This window comes from Anopheles coluzzii, chromosome 3 (genome assembly GCF_943734685.1).
Source record: "Anopheles coluzzii chromosome 3, AcolN3, whole genome shotgun sequence".
In the NCBI taxonomy this organism is placed as follows: Eukaryota; Metazoa; Arthropoda; class Insecta; order Diptera; family Culicidae; genus Anopheles; species Anopheles coluzzii.
Window position 1 is genome coordinate 65322605 of NC_064671.1, and position 25487 is coordinate 65348091.

The 25487-nt window shown below is 42.8% G+C and overlaps 1 protein-coding gene across 1 annotated transcript; it reads right to left on the minus strand.

The window, feature by feature from the left end:
* Positions 1-7040: 7040 nt before the first annotated feature.
* LOC120955518 (beta-1,4-glucuronyltransferase 1) lies at positions 7041-25346 on the minus strand. Its single transcript, XM_040376456.2, has 4 exons — positions 24320-25346; positions 19804-20771; positions 14084-14237; positions 7041-8309 (listed from the first exon to the last, which is right to left on the minus strand). Exons 1-4 carry the CDS (start codon positions 24326-24328, stop codon positions 7995-7997), a joined length of 1446 nt encoding a protein of 481 aa, XP_040232390.2. The 5' UTR covers positions 24329-25346; the 3' UTR covers positions 7041-7994.
* Positions 25347-25487: the final 141 nt, after the last annotated feature.

Below are 25487 nucleotides of genomic sequence, written 5' to 3' on the forward strand. Positions count from 1 at the left end.
TTTTGTTTTTTTTTTTTTTTTTGCCAGTAATCGAACCCACAAGAGAGATAAAAATAGTGGAAAACACAAAAGCCTACACACATAGACACATAAAACAACCTAAACTACATCTATTCAAACACACAGAAACACACAGTGCAGTTGGGTTGAATTGTGCATGGCAAATTCGTCCCTCGTTCTCCTCCCTCGCCACCTGAACCCATCGGAACGGGATGGAATCGCAAACAGCGATCGCTTTTTCCAATATATCTTGGCAATGAATCGAGAAATAAATGTTTGCGTAGCTAAAGTACACTAATTCATTTTTATGTTTGCTCATGTCTGCCGTTCGCCACTGCCACCGCCACTTCCCCGAGGGCTGGGAACACGAATCAATAAAAACCGCTTTCAATAGTGCTAAGCGTGGGACGGGTTGCTGGGTTGGGAGAAAAAGAGCGAACCGGGAGTATTAGAACCGTTTTGAAAGCGCATCGGAAATCTATTATGCCACTTTCCAAGTGAACGATTGTGCACCATGCAGCGGTGAGCAGGGGTCGCCGTTGGAGAAAAGGTCGGTTGGGTGGACCAGTATGCAAATGTAGCAAAGGCACACATATCACACACACGGCAGGTATGGCGGGCAAACAATTAAGAAAAATTCTCTTTTATCGGACGACAAGCGGTTGTACCGGTTTACTGCAGCAGGGTGAATGATTGCCTAGAAAGGGCAGGAAAGAGTGGGAAACAAACCTTACAAAAAGGGTTGAATTATATTGAATAGAAAAGGAAAAATGAAGCAAAAACTTGTTGGGGTTGATGAATTTTTGGGCTGGGTTTTAGTATTTTATTTGCAATACTAACGATACAATGTTGAAAGTACGAAAGTAGAACAAGCCTGATCGAAACACAAAAGAAATGAGTGACTTTTTTTGGTATAACAACGACATTTTTATCATCGTTCTATAAAATTTGTTTGAATGTGTAATTCGAGATGACGAATAGTTTCTTAATCAGTCGTTGTTATTATAATGTGTCTCTAATGGCACCAATTATTGTATGTAAGTCTCTGAACTGTAAGTCAGCACCGACTAGCAAACATTTAAGCAAACTCAGTAGGTATTTGAACCAGTTTCTCATTTATAGTTTATTGTTTTCCACAAACCAGTGACTTGAAGAATGAAAACCAAAATTTAAAATATGATTTTAACCAAATGTCTACAAAAGGTACAGTGGAACTAGCTTCTATTTGGTGAAACTTCCTTCTCGAGCATGCCAGCCAATATATCAACGCTTTCGAGACTCATAGAGCACCACGCAGCGCGATAGTCATCCTCACTACGGTGAGATGGCTTTTAATTCTAGGGTTGATCCCTCGACAGGCATGTTGTTAGGTCGTACGAGTTGACGATTGTACCATGGAAGAGAACTAGGTTAAATAACGTGATAGGTTCATAGAAGTGAAATATTTTTATAAAGCTTATTTACTTACATACTTATCCGGCGCTGCAACTGATTTGCGGTCTTAGCCTGCCTTTGGAGTAATTGATTATGGGAGTTTTTACGATATCAGCCAGCTGTTTCATATTGAATTTGAATACTGTTTAATATGGAAATGAATACAATTCCGCTGACAGGTCGAAATTTCAACGCGTTGGCTGGAAAAAGAAAAAGCCTGTATGTTTGACTATCAACATTATTTTTTTTTTATTTTTTAATCAAAATGCAATATCACGTGCGAATATCTGAAATCTTTTATCTTGATTTATCAAAATTAAGAGGATTTATGTATAACATTCTTACTAATGTGTTTTTTTTATTCGGTCGAAGTGTCTTTTACAGACACGATTCTTACAGTAATAATGGTTAGTAGTAATAATGGTCTGAATCACTGCAGCAAGTAGTGTGTTCATCTTTAATTTTTACCAAATATACTTTTTGATATTCTGTATCTTTCACTGTTTCCCTTAATCCTTTGAAAACTGACATACAGCGAAAGCTTAAGTTGTTTGATCTTCTATTTGGCGTAACGACCTACGCGGACATGCCGGCCTATACAGGCTTTCGAGGCTTTATTCATTACCACTCAACCGGATAGTCAGATAATCAATCCTTGCTACGGGGGATGGTCCATTCTAGGATTGATCCAGTGACGGGCATGTTATGGAGTCGTTAGAGTTGTCGACTGTACCACGGGACCGCCCCCGTGAAGTTGGATGATAAAAAGTGTTAAAAGCATAAAGATAATTCTGTGATATCCTAACAGTGCATTTAATTCAAAACTCAAAGTTCCGCAAAATGCAGGCTAATATTGCTACTGCATCAAGACTAGTCAAAAACGTAAACGGCTTTTTAAAACCATTCTATTGTGATGCTGGCTGCGATATCAATTACAAAACATTCCCTATTTCTAAACAAAATCTATTCGCCTTTTCTTGCGTACGATTGCGCATCAACCATCAACGCGCAGTTGAATGCGCCATGCAATCCGATGCTTCATCAATCTGATCATCTGTTACAAAACAGGGTTGAGCTTGTACAAACGAACAAAAAAGTGGACCTCCCGTAAACTAGATTATTTACTCCCGATGGACTGGCAGGCGGCTCGCGGAAAGCTTCTAAGCATCCGAGCGTAATGATCAAACATCTCATCCGGGCCCGATGCGCCTCAATCGAAACCAGGCCGGTGATAAACAGAACCACACATACACACACACAGCCCATCTACAATCATTTCGCTCTGCCTGCTCGACTGCAAACTAGCAAATTGGGAATTGAAATTGACCGTCATTCCGATTATTGCAGGGCTCAATGGTTCTTGTGAGCGCGGCCTGAGCGCTGTTGTTGCCAGTTGCTAGCAGTCGATTAATGGTACTAGAAAATAGTTCCCGCTTCAAGGATGGTAGGAGTTGGGGTTGTGCATGCATGGAAAAAGCCAAAGGAACGCGAAAAAAACATCCCTGAACCTCGTTGCTGGTCCCTTGGCTCACTCACTCACCTTTTTGCATAGCACTTCCGCGGTGCTGTACTTCCGGTGCATCGGTCGATCGGCTTTTCATGAAATCGGCTTTGTTGCAACCCGTTTGCGAACGTTGTATTGCAGATGTTTTTTTTTTTTCGAGTTGAGCGATGAAAAGTGATGCTTCGTCGGAGAGTGAGTGAGGAAGAGTGCAAAAAAAAACAAGAAAAACAGTAAAAATTTAGGATGAAATGCAACAACGGTACGGCAAACAAAAACTCTCGCAAAAGCTCTTCGTTTGATTCACGCTTGATGCAATTGCAGCACCCGAGAGCCAAACAATTCGCAGAGCTTTTTTCCTTCCTTTCCCTCTTGGTTTTGTATTCCACATTCCCCCCCAAAAATGGGAATTTGGATTTTGATGAAGTTCATCGATGAGGCGTGTATTAGTTGCGGTGGATTGAACATTTTTTTGCCTCTAACCCTTTGGCAGTTCTGCACCCAATGCGCTTTGCACGAAACGTTTGCAAGTGTGAAGCGATCGCACAGGCACGGCATTCCGTTCATGCGTTCGCTTTGCAGGCACGCGCGGTTGGGCGTGAAAATTCTCAACCAGTTCGAAGCCTGCCCAACCGATGCGTGCCGGACCGGAAACACCTCCTAGCCTGGATGGAGTGGCTCAAGGTTGAACGCAGTGGCTTCCGGTGACCACCACCGGGCAACAATACTCCGGAAGGCTTCGAACGATGGAAGCTTTGCAGACGACAAGACGACTCGCTCGGGCAGCCTTTACCACGAAATGCTAAATCACACTAACCGACCAACCGACGTACGGGACGTTGCAAACCACATTTTAAATCAATGTACCTTCGCTCCCACCCCGGTGCGCAATTGGCCGATGCCACCACCTGCACTTGCCGGCATCCAAACCGGCGCCTAAACCGTCGATTGATATTCGCAAATTTCAATTAATTACACGCTTGACCCAATTTACACGCATCTTCACACACCGATTAATACGGTGTCGGTGTGTACCATGGGGTGGTGAGCTGTAGGGCTAAAAGGCGAAGAAGTCATACCGAGCAAAACGTCGTCATTCGACACCCGTGAAACCATACTGCATGATGATGTGGCTTTTGGAAAGGGGTTGTGAAGTACGACGTCGGTCTCGTGCCCGATGCACTTTCAGCTGCTGATTAGACGCCGGCCACGATGGCTGTTACCTGGAACGTGGGGAAAATTCGAAACGTTCTTTCTCTATCTCGCTCCTTAACTCTGTCGCTCTGAAATGGGTCGAGACACCTTCGGCCTTTGATTGAAATCTCATTTAAATCATCTGACCTCCCAGTGACACATTGTGCACACGATTTTCGGTGGGTCAGAAGGTGTAGCAGCGTGATTAGTTTGATGAAGACATCGTTAAGTCTGTCCAATGTGTGTGTGTGTGTGTTTGTGCGTGTGAGCTTTGAAGTGTTTGCTGTGAGGTGGCATGATTAGAAGCCCCAAAGAATAGGGCGACTTTGAGCTTAGGGGTACAAAGCAGTGCCCCAAACGAATCAATAGATTCCTGTTTGTTCCATCTAGGATTTGTCATCAAACATATTGGAGTTTGCTCCAAGCAGTGCTCTCGAATAAGACAATCATTTGTGAAGCAACGATGGACTTAGAAATAAGCTTTCCAGTTTCTGTGAAAAAGACTCCAGCTGTTTGACACACAGGACGGCTTTGATCTATTGAATAGCTTCTTGCTGAGTTTGTACACTTTGGCCTACTAAAATAATTGACGTTTGGATTGAATTGCATTGAATCGGATGTTCCGGAATGTCCTATCCTTGGGAACTGATATATTCCGTCGTCAATGTCATCCCATTCCACGAGCTATTCAAAAAAGGTGAACAACATGGGTTTTATTTTAGCATTTTTTCGGATTAAAATTCGGATTAAATCTAAGCATCAAAGAATAAAAAAAATCTTGTTATCTTATAAAATAAAATTCTGGACCGTTCCTCCTGAATAAAAAATAAAAAATAAAATAAAAATCAGAGAAAGGCTCACTATTTTTCCCAAACCGTAACGGTCAGATCAAAGGCTGGCATGGGTTCAAAATCTATTTCAAGATCTTTATGGCTTCAGGATTAGCTCTGAGAATAGTCAAATGCTAATTCCACAGTTGGGCAGTATGTACTTGGTATCAGTTTTAAGATCAAAAGTTGTTAAGGATCGGTGCTAGAACCAATGCAGGGTTTAGATCAGTTCCAATTGAACCAGAATAGATTCAGGTCGTCTTTCTGAAAAGATATAAGTTTGAGGTCTGTTTTAAAACACAGCTTTAAGAGATCAGTTCTAGAGTTAGCATCAGTATGTATCAGTATGAATATCAAAATAATAGATGCTAAAATAATTAAAAAAATCAGGGATCACAATCATTTCCAGGACAATGCTGGGTTAAAGAGCTACGAGACCAGTGTAAGTTCAACATCTGCCCTGGAATATGGCCTAGAATCAATTCCAAGGATACTAAAGGCATGTGAAGTAGGGAAAAGAGATAGCGATATCGTGGCGAGCGCCGATTGAGCGAAGGAGGGAATATAAGCGGCGCGCGCTGCTGGGTCGGGAGGTCAGTATAATGCGAAAGGTCGAAGGTGAAGGACGTGCGAATTGAAGAAAAATAAAGTGAACTGAACGAAAGCCACCCATCTGCTTCGTTTGGTGTTAAACTGATTCTCACAGGTATATGAACAAGTGGATACCATATAAACTGACAAGAAGAGGACAACTCGATACCATATACACTGACTTCAAAGCTGCTTTTGGCATCTACCTCATAATCTACTGCTCTCGATGCTAGAGAAACTTGGTTTTGACAATCCACTTGTTGGGAACAAGTCGATCGGTGCCGTACCGTTACAAGATCACAACAGAATCGGTTCGTTCATACCTCAAATTCCGGGGGGGCCTTATTATCCGGGCCAGACCCGGATAATCAAATAAGAATCAATTGCGTCATCGCGGGAGCACCATCGCGTAGACAGTAGCAAATGTTAAGTGGAATAAAGCACAGCAAATACTTTTAATTCTCGCTGAGTATTCATAAAAACTGATTAAGTTATTTTCTTACACTACTCGAGTTACATCCGTAACACAACATCTTTCTTGGCTTAAGTCCTTTCTATCTGATAGGCATTACTCAGTTAAGCTAGGCTAGGCTTTTAAGCCCATTTAAGGGCTTGGCATGTGTACCACAAGCTAGTGCACTAAGTCCTGTATTGTTTATTGTGTTCATTAATGATTGTTTTAGCATTCTTCCTGGTAACGGGCATCTGGTTTTAGGAGATGATATTAAAATATTTCTCCCAAAGTACTTTTTGTTTGATTGTGAAGCACTCCAAGGATATTTGGATGCGTTCTCTAGATGGTGCACAATGAACGGCTTGAACGGAACGGAGCCGTGGCTTAGAGCGTCTAAGTCCTTCAACAAGTACTACTGTCTGTTTGACAGTAACCTTCCTTTATTCCGCTTTTGTGCTCTCCTTCTGGATTCTTTTTAATATGGAATACAAATATTTCCCATCCCTCACTCCTCCTTCCATAGTTTAAAGTCAACATTGTAAGGCCCATTGAGGCAAACGATTAAGAAATAAATAAAAATAATAATAATACAAATAATAACCTTAACGTAACTAATTCAAGAACGGTTGTTGGTTAGTCAACATTGTTTTTTTGTTACGGATTCAAACACGGACTTTTTATCTGTTTCTGAAACTTTTTCGCTAAAAAAAAAATTTTTGTTTTGGATTAGTTGAACGATTGGAACAAGATAAATTCTATGGCGGGCAGAAGAGAGAAGAGTTAATGATCATTTCCAAGATTCATAAAGCTTACGTACCAATTCCAGAACCGGTGAAAATTTGAGTTTCATTATCAGAATTGTATTGGAAATCGTGATGATACGTGAAATGGTAAACGTGAATTTAAATCCCTGAAAAACACATATATATGTAACAATGTGATATTTTACATCAAAAATCCCTTTCGCTCAAAAGACGAAATCACAACAAATAAATGACAGAACCGGCACAACAGGATGAAAATTCCAAAAGAAACGAAAACGGTCACATTTATTTATGGCAATTGTTCATACAATCCTTCCCTGTTCACCTACCAGCTTACAAAATACACGCTATTTACAAAACGGACGAACAACAAACAACGCAAAGGCTAGGCTAGGGCATGGGGGAGGGACTGTTATAATTCATTTTAGCACAAAAAGCATAAGAATTCGAACCGCTCTAAAACGCGATGAGATCAATTTCAGGATTTCGTATGGGCTATAATTTTATCTAAACATGGCTGACATTGGACGCCCAATACGTGTGTATGTGTGTGGGGTGGTTAAACATTTTCGAGAATAACACGGGCGCATTGTGGCGTAAGTAGTAAGCAATACGCTTTGGCTAGAAACAGTTCACATCGGTAACGAAACACCTAAAATTACACGAGTGTACGAACAATGTGGCAAACTTTGGCATTCTTATGCGGGAATGAAAAAACGAAGAAACGAAAATTACATAGTATTAGTTCAAGTTCCAATAGGTAATTGCTGTGCGGCCGTTTATCAGGGTGCTCTTCTAACAAACAAACGAACGCGTCTTCGGGCTAAACCAGGTCCAGCGTGAACGTGGACGTGTGGAAACGGGGAGAAATTTCTGGCATAGCGTAGCTTAAAAATCACCTCTAAATGTTGTGTGTCTGTGAGAGTGTTATGTGTTTTGGGTTTCGTGCACCTATCTCACCCTATTTCAAACGTAACCTTCCATGCGAGTGAGTTGTTTGCGATGCGCCTTACTGGCACGACGGTCGCCGTATCATTTGTACCGCTCGTTCGGATCGGTCTGATGTCTTTATTGGTGATTGGTTTTCATAATAATTTACATGCCTTTTCCCCGGGTGTGTTACCCGAAATGCAATATCGATCGCACACTTTTTTCCTATAATTCAACCTGCTCCTGTCGTTCGAACGCTGGCAGCCGCCTGCTTCCCGCTGTCCCTTATTGCTTTGCTAATGCTTCTCCCCGTGCCCACCAGCACCGACCGCTCCGGCCACCCCCAGGCCGACCGCACCTACGGCATGTTGCTGCTGTTGTTGCTGCTGTTGCTGCTGTTTGGGCGACTTCTTTGGCAGCAGCATGCGCAGCGGATCTTTGTGGTAGCGTGCAAACACTTCGCGCTTGAACACCTCGAAGTACTTGCGATTGACGTTGTTCTGACGTTCGCGCCACGCCGGGCGGCTCTTCTTGTTCTGCAGCCCCCAGTGCACGGTGAACAGGGGCGTCAGCACCTGGAACTGATAGCCTGCCACAAACATTTCGTACACCTGCGAATCGAAAAACAAATAAAACCGGGTTGAAAGAAACGCAGATCGATGAGTGAGCGTGAACATGGTATCGTATCAAAAAAAAAAACATGGGGAAACTCTTCTTCACAAAGGGGAGCAAATAGAGGAAGCAATAAACAAAGAAGAAATATACTGCCACGAAATTGTGATGAGTCGCACCCCGACACTCCGTAGTTAGTAATTTGGATGGCATTGATTGCTTTATTTGTGTGAAACAATTGCGTGTTGATTTTAGTCGGTCAATTGTGCTGAAGTGTGTTTGGGCATAAATGGAGGCGAAGTTACGATACATAGATTGTAACACATCGTTAGAGATGTCCAAGTAAATTAAGAAGTGTTCCTTCAATTTCCTTAATATATGCAATGTAGCGCGTCAAAATGCGCCTAAGTATAGAAAAGGGCATTACATAGTACTTTGCATACATTTAGGCGTTGTTCCTTATAGCAAATGTAGCAGCTCTAGTCGAGTCAAAGCATTTACCGTGTAAAGCAAACTTACATAAATATCCTAATCAAAACCGTCTGTCATGAAATATGATCAAATATGTTTTAACGCCTTTAAAATGTTATGCTTTGCTACAATAAGGCACTTTTTATTAGACACAATGGCGTTAAATTTCCCCAATCGTAACGCCCCTAACCCGGTCCAGATAAGTCAGCAACATGAAAATGTCATCCCAAAAGCCGATACTTGACGCGATAAATTACATCACTCATAGTCATATTTTTGGGTCAAATGCGTGTGTTTGGCCTGCTCGTTTTTGGTCGCTATGTAAAGCACATAAAACAAAAAGTCCTAGTCAAACCTTGGTTAGTGCCCGTGTGCGTCGCTCAGCGTTCATTTACAGCCCGCAGTGTGTCCTGCTCGCAAAAGGGTCACGTTTCCGTCATCATCCGCCGAAAGCAAGCAAGCAACAAAAACCTCACACCACCCCGGGACTGTTTGTTTTGTTCGGACCCGGCTTTACATTCTTAGAAACAAAAGAAGCATCAACTGTGCTGTTTTTTTGCCGTTTTGGCTTTCCCTACATCGTTACTAGCCCGATCGTAAAATCAAGAAGAGCCGAAACAAAACCTGAACCTGACCTGTGGACGACTTACGGGCAAGATAAACGGCTTCCGATTTTGGTCGTGTATGCGTGCGAGCGTTTGCACCGAACCCAAAATCAATAAGATTTTCGGCAAGGATGCAAAACGTCGCCCCGCCACACGTCTGCTGCGTTACACGGTACATCGAATCCGCTGCGGGTTTGGACCCATGAAAAAAACACACAAAAGGCTGGATGGAAAATTGCTCCATCAAGCAAACGGCTGCCTTACGAGTGGTCTGCTTTTTTTCCTGTGGCTCGATTTTTTTTCGTTTTTTGAGAACATATAAAGTGTGAAAATGCCCATAGACGGGGACGTTTTACGCTTAGCTCGTAATAAGAGCTGAGTGATACTGACTCTAACGCACTGTTTGGCTCTTCAATATCTTCACAGCTTCTACTTGGTGTCCTTTACCCATTCTTTACACTATTTTTGGTTGCGTTTGCTCGGTACAAAAACAATAATTCTTAACGTACGGGCACAAAACGACAACCAACGCCTCGAAAGGCCTGCAGTAATTCAAACGTTACTATCTACTGTTCGCGTATTTTTGGCGCTGCGTTATGAATTCCAAACCGTTGCCATCCCTATCCCTATCCCTTCACGCAAACAAGCAACGTCACTATCGTAATGTGACAGAAATTGAATCATATAATATTTATTGAGGCACAAAAGGAAACCTCACGTCTGGTAGGACGGAGCAAACCAGGCGTGCGGTGTGCTATGGAAAGGGTTTTTATTCTTGGGACAGATTTTTACGTCTACGTTGCTGCGTGCACGCCCGATGGTATTGGCACTACTCCCAGAAATAACGTACCACCAACACTACCACGCAATAAACCCAGCACTGAATAGAGCATTATAGACGCAACCAGATATTCGAAGCTTTTCGCTCAGCACACTTTCCATCTCATCACTTAACTTCGCCGAACTTCGGGATCTGACTTCTTGCCGCGTGCAGGGACGGAGAACGATGGGTCGTAAAGTACTCGGTTTTGTGAAATTTAAGAACGGAGCACGAAACGGAAGATGATGCGCTGCTGGGACACAAACATTGGGATACAGAAAGTGTCCGCTTTCGAGAAAGGCCAAATCGACTCCTACGAACAGGGGGTCGAAAGGCAATGTTTTAATATAGTTTTTATCAATTCCAAACACGCGCTAGTTAAATGTGTCACTCCATGCAAAAGGGGAATCACACAGCTCCGGTCCCTTCCAGACCATGTACGAATGTGCTGCACTGAGAAGAAACAGGACCACACAGACAGATCGGGAGGAAATGTCAACCACTGCTTTCCCGTTTACTTCCCGATCGGTTGCAGGCGAGTTTAAAGTAAGCCTCAACTGAAAAGAAGCTCCGCTCAAGGTAGTTACGATATCTTTTCCCCGCCGTGCTGGGGCGTTGAAATTGGGAGACCTTTGAAATGGAATTCTCTTTCCCGTGCTCCTATTACAGGACTTAGTGTTCGGCAGCCCACAAAAAGGGTTTAAGAATGTTACCTCGTCACTAAACGAGATCATCAGTATTCAACGATCCGGGAATGTCCCAAGCATCCCGAGGAGCACTTTTTTCTCTGCCTTTCGTTTATTGCAGCGCGTCCAGCAGGCCCAAAGAGGATCTAGCTGTATTTTGGGGAGGTATGTTTTGCGGACGAAACGATGGCCTGAGACCACGTCGACGGTATTATTGGAAAATTATCGAACAACAAATGAGAAAAAAAAGCACGCACACACATTCTTTGGATAAAGAGGCAGGAAATCGAAGGCGGCAAGTGTTTGGGATGGCGCTGTAGAAGAGGCCAGTACCGGTAAACGGTGGAATAATAATTGGATTTTTAAATTATTCATGTAAGCTGATTGGAAGGGGCGGGTAAAATCAAATAAACTTTGGTTGATCGAATTTAGTGCGTGGGATGGCCGGTGAGATGATAAGGGGCAAAATCAGGAAAATAACATTCTGAATTGCACTAGCCGGCAGGTGGATTTCATATTGCTTAGTCTAAAATTAACGCAGTAGGCGTGTTTCGTAAACAAAATAATTGCAAACACAGACCGAGGAAGATCATACTAAGTTGCAGAAATACAGTATTGTTTATTTATCGGCTAAACCAAATGGCAAACCGATTTTTTTTATGTTTTTAAAATGTTTTTAAAATAAACAATATCTGCCAAAATTAACTGTTTTATCAATTTGCCTTGAAAAGGTCTGTCCATAAATGATGTAACGTTTACTGATGTAACGTAAATGATGTAACGGTTTAAAGGCTCTATGTTTGTAAATGAAACAATCCCGACAAAGAAATTAATGATTATGTAACTTCAACACAAAAAATATTCCCTTTTTTTTACTTTCTATCTGCTTTTTAATATGCTCCTGTATGTCTCATACATAATTTTGCTCTATTGCTTATGCTTTATTCATTTCATGTTCCAATTCGTTCAAAAATTTGCTGAACTATTCCTATGCATGAACCATATGATAGGTGATTGAATTTTCCGATAAGATAACATAATTTCTTATCATATTTTATACTGTGAATGCCCTTGAAATGGTCATCGCGCGATCTTTTCGACCATAAAAAATGAAGTTTGAGCTAATTCCATTTCATAATGGTAAAAACAATTCAACTTTGATTTAAAAATTGAATATTTCGGTTTGTTTGTAATTAATCGTTACCATAACACTTAGATAATAAACTTAGTACTTCCACAGTAGCTCCAATCACAGCTCAGCACGATTGAACACGCCTTCGTGACACAATTGAAAGTAAAATTGAGATGTGTAAAGGAAAATGTCGTTGAACAATGTGCTCCTCCCGAGTAGTATGGCGTTCATCTCCAGGATGCAAACCACAGTGCAATGCACTCGTCGCCCGTGTGACATTATGACAACTTCTAAACCGCAGACAGACGAAGCAAAAGCAGCGACGAAAAAGATGAGAAAAACACATTTGCATGGTAATGAAAATTATAAACTCACACTCGCCGCACAATCGCGCTCAGAACCGGTAGCGCTTTATGGGAGCGGGGAATAAGTTGGAAAAGTTTTCCCTCCTTTTTCTCTTTGCATCTGCGGTTTGATATAAAGCTAAAAAAAGGACGTCATAAAATGCACAGCTCGTGTACACAGTGCGCTGCACTGTTTGTAATTAACAATAAGAAAAAAAAGAAACCGGCCCAAAATTGAGTGAAAATGAAATGAAAACAGTGCGCAATATGCACTTGTCCCACGGCACAGCGTCCCATAAACTGCACGCGCGCGCGTGTTTCGTCGGTCGGTCGGGAGTGCCTCCGTGCGATTGTCTGCGGCTGGCACCGAGTGGCTCCGTGTTGGCTTACAGATTTAGGAACACTCGATGCTTAGTAGCGTAGCTGAAGAAAGGGCAGCCCTGTTTTTTTTTCCTTGGTGCAATGAAATACGAACTTCAAAAACTCAAAAAGCTATTGCATCAGTCGCACTCTACAATGTAGCCAAAAAGAAAAAAGAAATCTCTCCAGAACACATGCACACATTGCACATGCACTGGTTGCATCCAGGCGTGAAACCAATTTCCATAGCCAATTTGCAATCGTCGAAAGAGGAGAGGCCCACTCACGGACTTGGTGCTACAGTAGAACAGAAAAAAGAACACTCACAAGTACAGCGATTTGTCTTGCTCAAGCACCGGCAGCAGCGGCCAGGCAAAACCATTATCGGGGCCGCACTGTCGGTGATGTTTCGCTTGCAGGCCGGCCATACACGCCTAAACTATAAGCTAACGCTGGTGCTTTCTAGGGAAAATGAACCACCAAGCGGGCGATGCGTGCCGCGTCCCGTGGCTCCGTTCAGCATCAAAAGGAACTTTTAATTTGGAAGCAACGCGACGCACCGAGGACGGATTATCTTTCCGCGGCGACTCTTGCAAAGAAGCAGCTGGAGAGGCTGCTTCTGGTATGTTTATGGCCCGCAACATTGAGCACTCTGCTTAAGTTGTCCAGTATTCGGCGGCTACCGCTACGAAGCAAGATGATTTATGGGATGGATGGAAATTTCTCACGGAATCAATGAACCGGTTGATGTTTGAAATGCGTTTGAAAAAGTGGGGTAAAGAAAGAAAAAAAAAACACTGCAAAGCTGGTGTTCTTCTGAGTCTGAAGCGCTTCTGTCGCGGACAACAATTAATTTTGTGTGTTGCTTTCCGCGAGTGGGCAAGCATTTTTTTGCACTTTTCTTTTCTCTATGGACACACAGACAAGCCTTAAAACTCCGATCCGATTATCCGGATATGAACAATGTGGCAGCAAGTGAACGTGTGTGTGTGTGCTTGCCGAGTTCGATTATGGCTGAAAAGAATGAGAAACTTTTAATGTTGCGCCTGGGTGGAAGTTTTGCTTTTCTATTCATAAATTTTCTGCCGGTGCTTGCAGCCACCGGAACCTATTATTCATTCTTGAGAGTGTAAGACGGGCGTAAGGATATGATGGAAAGTTGTGTTTTGTATGAAATAAATTTCTTGTGAGGGTTTATAACACATTAACTAACTTGTATCTGTTTAAAAAAAAGTAATAAGAGGATTTCTGATACTTAAAATATGCATTATTGTTAATCCCAATTCTTATTAAATTCAACGCTCGCTCAGTGAACAATTATTATTAATCCCAACATCCCAACGCTCCCAACTTACCTGGGTGTTGCGTGTGTATCCGTAGCCGAGGAACCGCTCGTCGTGCGGCGGTACCGTGTCGGGTGCAACATAAAACGGTTCATAAAGAAACTCAAAGTTCGTCACATTGTGCGACACCTTCGTTTCGTCGCTCTCGGACACGTCTGCCTGCCACCTGCGAAAAGAGCGAACCGTTAGCGTTAAGGAGATAAAAAAGTGGCGTGGGAAGGGACGCTTCATCGCCTCATAAGATCCGGTTCATCGATCATTAACCGATTAAAACTTCCTAACCGCTCGTAAAAATCACGCAATTACTGCGAAGATACTGCTCGCAGCCACTCACTGCTATTAGCCAACCGACGCACAAGTGTCTTTCGTAACAAGGCCTTTTTTTGTTTTTGCTATACTGACATCTTCTACTGCAACTTACACCCCGAACAATCGAGGGCAGTTTCAAGCAACCATTCGCCAAATGGGGAGGGGTCGCAAAAGGTAGGTTGAAAATTATGCCATCGATGTTGTAAAAATCCCTTTTGTTCGAAACAGCTCGTTTCGGTGGGTATTAAAATCTGGGTTAAGAATATTTTCCCACCGAGTACCCACGGAGTAGAGCATCGTAGTACACTTTTCTCGCTCCATTACCCCGACGACTTATTGCCGTCGATGATGACGCGCCCTTCAATACTGACAATTTTCAACAACAACAGCACTGCAAAACAACCACAAAAAAACCTTAACCAGGAAACTGGTATCCAATATGGCCCTTCGCCCGGTTTGAGCACTCTTGGTTGGTTGGTGGGTCCCATGTGTCCCAGGGCCCGTTCGCATTACGGTACGCCACATGAAAATCAGAGCATCTCATCTTTTACGAGCTCTTAAATTAGAGAACTTATTTGAGGGGAGCAAAAAACGAAGACGCTCGAAGTGGATACGCAGTTTTCCTTTTTTTTATTTTGTTTGGATCTGAGACAAGAGCGTCTTTCCTGCTATTTCCAAACATCGAAAGGAGCACGCGAATCGTAAAGCAAAGGAAAGGGGAGACAAATACAGCACACTGGCCAAGAATTCCTGCCACTTCGAACTGGCATAAATTATCGTAAAAAATCCTTACTTTGAACCGTAAACCATGCTAGCTCGTACCTACTTGGCACAACTTTGCCGCCAATTTTGATCGCCGCCAAACGGCAACGGACTGGCGTCCCTTTGAGCGATGAAGATATTTTATCTTGTCGCGCTTTGTTTTCCCACTCTGCTAGCAGCTCGCGCCTTGCGATACCATCGTGCGGACGTTCAGCAGAAGGTTTCGTTTAACAGTTTAATTGTTTAATGGTGGACGTGGCGGCGCAGAAACTTTACGGAATCGAGCAGTCAAAAGTGAAATCAAAAAGTTTCGCAATAAAGAAAACCGTCCTTCGTGACAACTTCGTTTTGTATCATTGATTTTGATAGTGATAGTCTGATAAGATAGTTTATTTGGCTATTCCAAAGAGTGGTACAGAGTTGCTATAAAAAATACCATAATGTGTGTTATTCGAGGCGTACTTATAATTTGAAAACATAAAATCAAACTAACTAAACTAAACTAAATCAAACTGTTGAGCCAAAGAAGAAGAAGAAGAAGAAAATCAAAGTAAAGCAAATAATTATTAATAATAAACATCAACTGTTGATAAATATTGACAATGCAAATTAAAATTGGGATAATAAAGGCAAAAAAAGCGGTTTCAATAGGATAAAATACATTTTATAATTTATAGCAAGTACAAATTCAGTAACACTATGCTGTAAACATGATATTTCAGCAATCGTCACAAAACAAAGAAACCAAAAACCTTAAAACAGTTATTCAGCCATACCGGCGAACTCGTTTGTTCCTGGGAACGTTCGCCGCGACGCTCATTTTCACTCATTTCATAGGCCTCTAGATAAAAAATTAGAAAACCGTATAGATTTTGTACCGGGCAACCTAGTGGTACAACCCTGTCCACTCATGAGCGACGAATGTTTCTCGTCGAACGAGTTCGCCGGTACGGCTGATTAACATTTTTTGTTTCACATTGGTTTATTGTCAGTTCTGTATCAAAAATATTGATTGTGATAGTCTCAAAGATCCAAAACATCTCGTGATGATATTTCTTATCACAAAAACATCAGTGAGGATAGGCCAGAGTAACATATGACAATGTTTTCCCTATTACATCCGCTTGTTGACAATCACTGCCGGAATGTAATGGGCTCAGCAGACATTTATAGATTCCAACCGCGCACACACGTTCACACCATTCAGTGTCATCCATCCAGAGACACAAGTCAAGACAATCAATTACATCCCGGTACGCATGAAACCGGTCGGAACAACACTCACACGTAATAAGCAAAATTAAATCCTTTTCCTCCCTATCCATCGCTTGCTGATTGCATCTAACTCTCCTTCTGCCTCTTCTAGCTGTGCCACTTGTGCCGGGTTATCGGGAGTGATAAATATCGCACTCACACTTTTAGCACGATTACGGCGCACCATCAACGCTTGTTTTATTGCTACCGCTCCCACCGTGGAAAGCTTCCAATTTTATTACGCTCTCATCTAGCCGGACTGACCAAACCCCTGGCTCGACCGGACATTTGTGGACAGATCCGTCTCTGTACGAGAGATCCATCTTATCCTAACCACGTTTGGCACATTCCATTACCGATGGTGTTTCGCAACGCCAACTCACACCAGGGGCACATGCATCGTCACACACGCGAGGCTCTCCCCGGGCCGGAATTAATGATTGCATCAGAAGCGATGATAAATAACGGCACAGTGCAAATGACCCTTGCAATAATAAATCTTCCCCGGAGCCGGGCTTCACGCACTGTCGATCGTGAAAATCGAACGTCGAAGTGATTGTAACATGAAACAAATGAATAAACAGTCATTTGCACCCGAGAAACGGGAAAGCGAAGTAAAGCCAATCACAATCTGGCCAACTCAAGGCTGGTAATGAAACTGGTGAGGATGGAAAGCGCTCATAAAATGCGTCAGCCTTGTCATGAGAAAGTTGAATCAATTTACTTGCCGTACGTAGATTTTATGATCCATCAGCTTGTCCAAATGGTACTCTATAAATTCGAAATCTAGTTAAGCTGGCAAGCTGTGTGCTTTAGTGGATTGAGCATTAGAGAAACAAAAAAAGGAATCAAAGCCACTATAGATTAATGATTTCTAACACGATTGATGATTCGGGATCATGCAGATGCAATCAAGCATACAATCTTCTTTAAACTTGTAAATGTGCATAAAGGTAGGAATGTACCACCAATGCAATGTGAGGTACTCGTTCAAACAGAGTTGTATGCTTAAAGAAACGATTCATACTCCAATTCCAGCACATGTTTTTATGCATAACCCTCAATGGACTTAACTTTTGTAATTTACTGGTCCTGGAACTGGAGTGAATTTTTCAACTGGTCATCCTATTGATCGCAACCCCATAATGATTATGTAAATGACATTTACCACACATCGGCTCTGGAACTTATCCTGCATTAATATCGATCCTAGAGGTATTACTGATCCCAGGCGAGTCTTGGAACAACTCCTTAATTCTTACAAACACTGAAAATGATTCTGGAATAATACCGTCCTTGGAAATGAGTTTGAATTCATAACGATTCTGGAATTGATGGAGACTTCTACTCCTGGCACAAGAACTCATTTCGAACCTATCTCAGTTGTTCGCGCCCAAACGGTTCGCTCCGACAGTGATAGGGTGGTTCAAGCAAAGAGCGGCTTATTTGTATCATGGTGTGCGTAAAAACCTAGAATCAAGCCGATGGAAGATATCGTAGGCTTAAAAAAAGGGGAGAAAATCGGTACCACGGTTCTCTCCCACTCCCATATAAAATACACGGTGCGCTCTCTAGGTTTCCGAGGGTTCTTTTAAAAGTATTCTCGGAAACCGAGAAAGAACCTCGGAAACCGAGAGAACGCACCGTGTGTTTCATATGGGAGCGGGAGAGAACCGTGGTACCGATTTTCTCCCCTATTTTTAAGCCTAGGAAATCTTCCATCGGCTCGATTCTAGATTTTTACACACACCATGATAAAATATCCCGCTCGTTGTTTGTAGGGTTGACTCTAGGATTTTACGCACACCATGATAAAAATTACCCGCTCTTTGCTTGTAGGGATGTGACCTCTTAACAATTCTCTCGCATGCGCGACCGATGAAAGGCGCGAGCCAACGCAGAGAGGCGTTGTTGGCTTAGAACTTTCAAATCAGACAGACGCGTGCCAAAAGGAAATAAACACAACCAAAAAAAGCCAATCCCGTTTGGTACCCAATTATTAGTTTTCAAGGAAAGAAATTCGGTCTTCCTTCAGGCTGAAGCTTCTACAAGCTTTCGCTCTTGTCCACCGGTTGTTTTCCGCGAGGTTAAGGCCTCTAAAAGCCTCCACTCTTCTTCTTTACCCTATTGGGGCAGTGCAGTCCCCAACACCAGTGCTGAAAATGATAACGAACCCATAACGGTCTTGACTGTGATCCTAAACCCATGCCGGCCCTGAAACTTATCACAATCTTATACTGTTCCTGCAACTGATCTTGAATCCATACTGGTCCTTGATCTGACCACGAAACCATACGAGTGCTGAAACTGATGCCGAAGACAATCCAGTCTTGGAATTGATAATTAACTTCTATCGGCTCTAGAACTGACACTGATACCATCGCGATTCCGGAACCTGATCATGAACCCAAACAGATCCTGAGCCCATATTGGGCCTGAGACTGATCACTAGCCCATATCGTTCAAGTAAATAATCCTGAATCCATATTGGTTTAGAACTGAGGCAAAGCTCTTCCCGGTTCAACAACTGATCTGGAATCAATTTCGACCTTGGAATAGATCCTAAACCCATGCCGATCCTGAAACTGATCGCACCAGCCAGGGAAATGACGCTGAGCTCGTTTTGATTCTGGAACTGATCACGATTTCATAATAGTCTTGGAATTGATTAAGCATCCTTACTGGTGCTGAAACCGATTGAGAACCCATACCGGTCTTTAACTGATCCTGAGTTAATACTGTTCTTGGAACTGATCACAAATCCACATCAGTCTAGTAAATAATCTTCTACATTAAATAGACTAGATCAATGGTCTCCAACCTGTGGTCCGTGGCGTTAAGAGACGTAGTTCTCATAGTTCGCGGTCCGCGTGGTCCGCGTTAATAGAAGAATTCTTTTAGCTTATTACTATACTCACAAATTTTCAAAAATTGTGCAATTTTCCCCCCACAATTAAATAAATTTTCATCAGGCGTGTCTAAAATAAGATTTAAACATATTTTTGATCAAAAACTTTGAACGAGGTCTACAAAATGTGTTCTTTTAATGGGTGTGGGCCGCGGCAAACGTATGTTTAAAGCCAAGTAGTCCGCGGTCCTTAAAAGTATGGATAGCACTGGACTAGATAGAATACAATAGAATAGATCCTAGGCCCATGAATCCATCCCAATCATGGAATTAATAGTGAACCCATATAGATCCTTAAACCTCATTGTTTTCTTGAATATTTTTTTATTCTGATACAAGAACCGTATCTATGCCTCCACAATAATGGTATGAATCATGAACCTGTCCCGAATCAGATCCGAATACAGTATCTACTTCGTTCCATTAATTAAATGATGCGTTGTTCCTAACTATCATTTACAAAGCAACATGGAAGCATTTTCATCTGGTCGAAACTTACCGGGAAAAGTTGGTCGCAAACTGGTTGTAGATAAACACCTTGTGATGGAACGGTCGCGCCAGCCCCTTGTTCGCCAGCCGTATCAGATCAGTCTTGTTGCGCGGGAACCGCACCCGCTCGTCCAGCTCGTACGTCGGCACGACGAACGCGGTCAGGTGGTGCGGTTTCTGCTTCCGCAGAAACTTGTCCAGCTGCTCGGCGAAGCTGACGCTCGGCACAATGTCCACGTCGGTGAGAAACACGTACCCGCCCTGGCAACCCTTGCGCGCCACGTTGCGCAGATGGTTCTGCGGGTACGGGTTCTTGATGCGCCACTTGCTCGTGTCCGCCTTGCGCAGCTTCAGCAGATCGTTCAGTGTCGCCTCCGGTTTGGCACAGTCAAACTTGGTGAAATCGCTCACGTGCACGCTCTTGAGGTGCGTCGGCGCTCGCTCCCTTGGCAGCACCAGATGGAAGCTTACCCGCTCCCGGATCGGCCGGAAGCAGGCCCGCAGATAGGACAGGTAGATCTGCACCAGGTACAGCTCATCGTTGCCCGCCGCGAAGATGGCGGTCGAGATGGGGCCGGACCAGTGGTGGGCCACCTGCACGAGCGAGTAGATCTTTTCGAGCGAACTCTGCGTCGCCAGACAGACGCTGTACGTGTCGGACAGGTCGGGAAAGCGTTCGCCGACGACGGCGTAGTCGAAGATTTTGTACAGCCGGCGCGTATCCCACCGTCCCAGGCGCAGATCCAGCCCGGAAAATACGGCCTTATCCGTGCTGTTGGCCAGACTTTCGGCCAGCACGTACTCCAGACAGGTGGCCGGCGTTAGGATCGGGGCGCGCGGTACCATCGAGACGCCTTCCTCCACCTGGCTGCCGTACTGGTTGCAGTCGCCGCTGTGCAACAGCCGCACGGTAAGGAACACATTGGACAGCGTTAGGGCTAGCACGCTTGCAATACTGAGGTTCCAGAGGCGGCATGTCTGTGAAGGAAAAATAAAAAAAAAGGTTGACACAAAAGAAAGACAGGTGTTGTGAGAAAGCTCCACCGGACGTGCCATCGTTAAGGTAAGTAAACAGTGCCCCGAAGTAAATTAAGTGATCGAAAAATAAAAATATTCGCCAACACGCGGGTCACGCTAGGAAGGTATTTGATTATTGTTTTATTTTGTTACCACTTCATCCTTCCGGCGTCCCAATCCAAACACTCCCTAATCTTATTTTCGATTATTTCCACCTTCCAAATAATCATCCATCGGAATGATTGCTTTTCGGGTAGCGCGAACCGCGCGGGCAGCAACAAATTGAACTGGCGGGTCGGGCACGCCGGGACAACTGTTGCATAATTTATGTCCGCCTCGTCCTAAGATTTTTATCCATTCAACCCGCGGGAAACGGGATTTGTGCCGCCAAAGTAACGACTAATCAACATGCAAAGCAGCGTCCGCACCGCCCGCAAGCCTTCCTTCACAGTACACTTCCACGGAATGCGCAACTTTCGATGAAGAAAACTCGCCGCCACCCGTAAGAGAGGAAAGATGCTGCCTGCAAACAACAACAGTGAGCACACACTCGCACAGAAAAAAAGACAGTGCAAAGCAGCTGGGTAGCAAAGTTTGCGCCAGGTGAGCAGAACCATGCCACGGCTGATCATCGCGGGATTATTCAAACACCCGGGCCTGTCGCATTTGCTGAATAATTCAGCGCCGACTTTTCAGCGATGGATGCCTCCACAGAGAGACACAGAGAGAGAAAGAAAGAGAGAGAGAGTTTCACTTTCCTCCCAAATCCATCGGCTTCTTTTTTTCTTTCATCCTAACATGCCCTTTTGTTGTGAGGTCACACTTTATCTCTGTTGAACAAAAAAAGAAATTTACAAAACGGTACTCGCCCCCACCAATGTTCATGGCACGGTGAAAGAATTATGAAACGCGATTAGTCATTCCTGCATTATTTAATTTCGTGACAGAATGAAGACAAAGATGTTTCATGGCATGGCGGAGGGGTGAGAGGAAAGGGCAGGGGTCGCAACCAGGTTTTCGTCGAATGCTCGTACATTTATCAATCAGGATTATCGGGCGGGTAATTCTCACTCGCGCATCGCCATGAGGGTGGCACTCGACGCGATGGCTGCTGCTACTGCTCCGGTACGTGCGTGGAGCCTCATCAATCGGTACAGGTTTATTCATAAATCAGCGTTCCGGTTCCCCCTAGCCCTCGAAAGGCAGGGAAGATGTATTTTTGACTGTTAGTTGACGTCTTAACTGGGGCTGACGATACATCTCGGTTTATTAAAATGGAATCATCAAGATGTGGGTTCATTTTTAAGCAAGTTGAATACATCGTTATTAGAGCATTATTTTGCGTTATTATGCTGCTCTTGAAGCAAGGTAGGAATAGTGAAACCAAAGTGGATTGGATTTTTTTATAAAGTATATTGTCTTCAAGCCGGTTTGGTGGTACAGTCGATAACTCGAACGACTTAACAGCATGCTCAAGTCAATGAAAAAAGTGGGATTTTTTTTATTACTAATATAATTACTGGGTTCTGCGATGAAGCTCAAGACCGCGGGGCAATTTGCTGAATCGTCATGAGTCAATTGGAAGACTGCGAAACGATACGAGAAAACGTTGACGATACCGGTATCTGCGGATTTGTATCGTAAGACTGCGGCACATTTTTCCGCGAACATTATCAGGGGGTCTTTCAGGGACATATGATCTGACATGCAAGTTTCCTTGCACCCTTTATCACCAAAGTGAGCTGACATAAATTAGAGAATTTTAATCATCAGCTTGTGAGAATCAAGCTTTCTTCTATTGGTTGAATTCTTCATATGTAATTTAATTCCATACCAATGAAGCATCTCACATATTTTTCTTCTGTGGAACAATAACCGTTGCGGGTCAAGGTTTGCATGTACCACTTATGGGGGTTGGCTATCAGGGACTTATTGATTACCCGTAGCAGGATACAAGTGAAGCGAGTTGACAACGGCACGGGACGATCAATCTGACATATTGGAATTCAAAACTTATTCTCCTGGTCGAAAAGAGTGAGAGATCTTTTTAAAATCCAATAAACTTCTGAAATTATTTTATGCTACAACATGTCACACTTCATCGAACATTGTAGCTGGAATCATAAAGCTCCAAAATGTTGCTGAAATAAATCGATGAGGGGTTTTATGATTCTAGCCAATTTTTATATGAAGTTTTCATGTCAACACTCTACACAAAATCACACGCCTAACGAGCCTCAGATTTTCAGGGTGAATTATTTCTTCTTGAAAACCAATATGCAAAGAAACAGCGATACGTGGCTGCCTTACCGGTTCGAGGCTCATGCATGTGTTTGGTTTGTTTTTGGCTAATGCATAAACATTGTGCCAAGAAAGGTTATTAATTGTTTTACTCGGTATTTCAAAATTTCTTCAAAGCACTAGAACACATTCCAGACAGAAAAAAGGAAACAAATCGATTTTAAAATGCATTTTTTTGCACTAATGGTGAAATCCAATATGACGGATATGTCATATGCATCAACCCGGATGATGAGTATTGTTCCACTAGCAGAATTTCTGCTTTCTTGATTGTTTTATAAAAGTGGTTAGTATAAGACAATATCAAATTTTTAATACTGTGCAGCAACTTGTAAATTTTGAACAAACTTTATCATACAAACAAACACTATAGGGTTTTCCAATTTGAATTGGTCACACAACAAAACATAAAACTCAAAATAAATCGATACAGCAAGTGAAATACGTTGATATGTTACCACCGTAAACAAAGAAAAAAACGATCGTAACACTAGCGAATCTTACATTATAGGGTAATTATACAGCGAGCCCAATAAAACCATGCTGAGCTGCATTTGAACATTGTTTAACTATAATTAAAAGTTTGACGACCAACTGAAATTCTGATGCTTTTCTGAACTTCGTTCAATCGCAACTAAACTTTTGATTTCCCCAATATTAACGTACGTTTATTTTACCCGGGTTCGTTTCATCGATGAACATTTTGTTGCAATTAAATTGTTTGGAGCCTCATTTTAATTCAATAGTCAACTATTAGCTTTGAAACTATCGGGATAAATTATTGGCAAATACATTCAAACTATTTTTGCAAATGAAGGCACAAATAAAAGTATAAACTCCTTACAGCAAACGGATCAAGTTGCGGGTATTACTAGTTTAGTTACGATTGAACGAAGGTCAGACAGCCTTCAATATTTCAGTAAGACCTCAAATGTTTACTTATAGTTGAACAAAGTTTAAAAGCAGCTTAACATTGTTTATTTGGGCACGAAAACGGTGTAATTGATCTTATTGGGTTAATTGTTAGATTATTAGTTATAGTTTTTACTTGTCTGATTCTTGTTTTGATCTAAAGCTTGTTACAAATCACGAAAATTGTAAGTTCATTGATTGTTTGTAATACAATGAAGCCCGCCCCCCTCTCACCACCCTGGAAACTATGAATAAAAACAATTATAATCCTCCCGTTTTCTATGTCAGCAACTTACCTGAAACATTGATTATGATTGGTGATCTACAACTAGCGGCACAACAGTGAACAAAACGATCATCACTCGATGTCGCACGGTCGGAATGCTGGTTTGTTTCGTTTGATCTTCTCGATGAAACAGACGTCCTTTGTCTTGCACGTGCTGTCGTATTTGCGTATCTCAGCACACTTCCCTCGTTCATTAGCCCACCCCAAACTGCACTGTCTCACTTGAGGCACGAAACCGCACAACTTTTCGTACGAGCCAACAATCTCACACTGTGTATACACAGTACGAACGGCTACCAACGAAGGCCAACATACCGTTCGCACGCCAGCTGCAACTGCTTCTCAAACAATCTGCGGTCACATTAATGTTGCAGGAAAATATTGCTTTTTCTTGATGGAATCATCTATTTTTGAAGCACGCCGTATTGCCGCTGCATGTAATCACAGCGGCGGCGACGTTCACCGTACGTCAACGATAAGAAAGGGAAAATCAATTTATCGATCGAGTTATGATGCACTCGCTGGGCAGATACCTTCTGGTGTTTGGTTGGACGTAGCACAGGCAGAGCCACACTGGCTGCGAAACACATACAAATCCGTGTCGGAGGAAGCGAATCAGAGATGCTTGAGGTCACTTCTAATGAGTTTGAAGGTCCGCTCGAAGGACCTTGGAGCTTGGAGCCAACACACTATCCAACTAATGCACTGTTGTGTTTACGATGTTGTACAACTCCTTACACACATTTTTTGGTAAATTTGTTTGTTAAAACGACCGCAAACAGCATAAATTGCACAGCTAAACAAGCTTCTTTATCACAAAACCTTGTTAGGTGTAGAAATGGTGACTGATTCCAAATAAACACACACAATTTTCCAATCTCACATTGAGCGTGCACGCCTTTATTTTTATTTCCACGTTTTGACAGTTTCATGACAACATGTATGCGGTGAAAGAATAAGACAACAACAACAGTCGGAAAGGTTATTTTCCACTGTCAACGACGGATCCTTGCGCTCTTCCGAAGCGGAACCAAATAACCCAACGTTTGATACGCATGCGCAGGCAAAGCGGGAGGATATTTTGCATCAGATGATTTCTCGATTGTAAACAAATTCATTTTCACCACGGTTATGGATGTTATTATGCTGCTCGTGGTGAGTATATTTGGTTTTTTCGA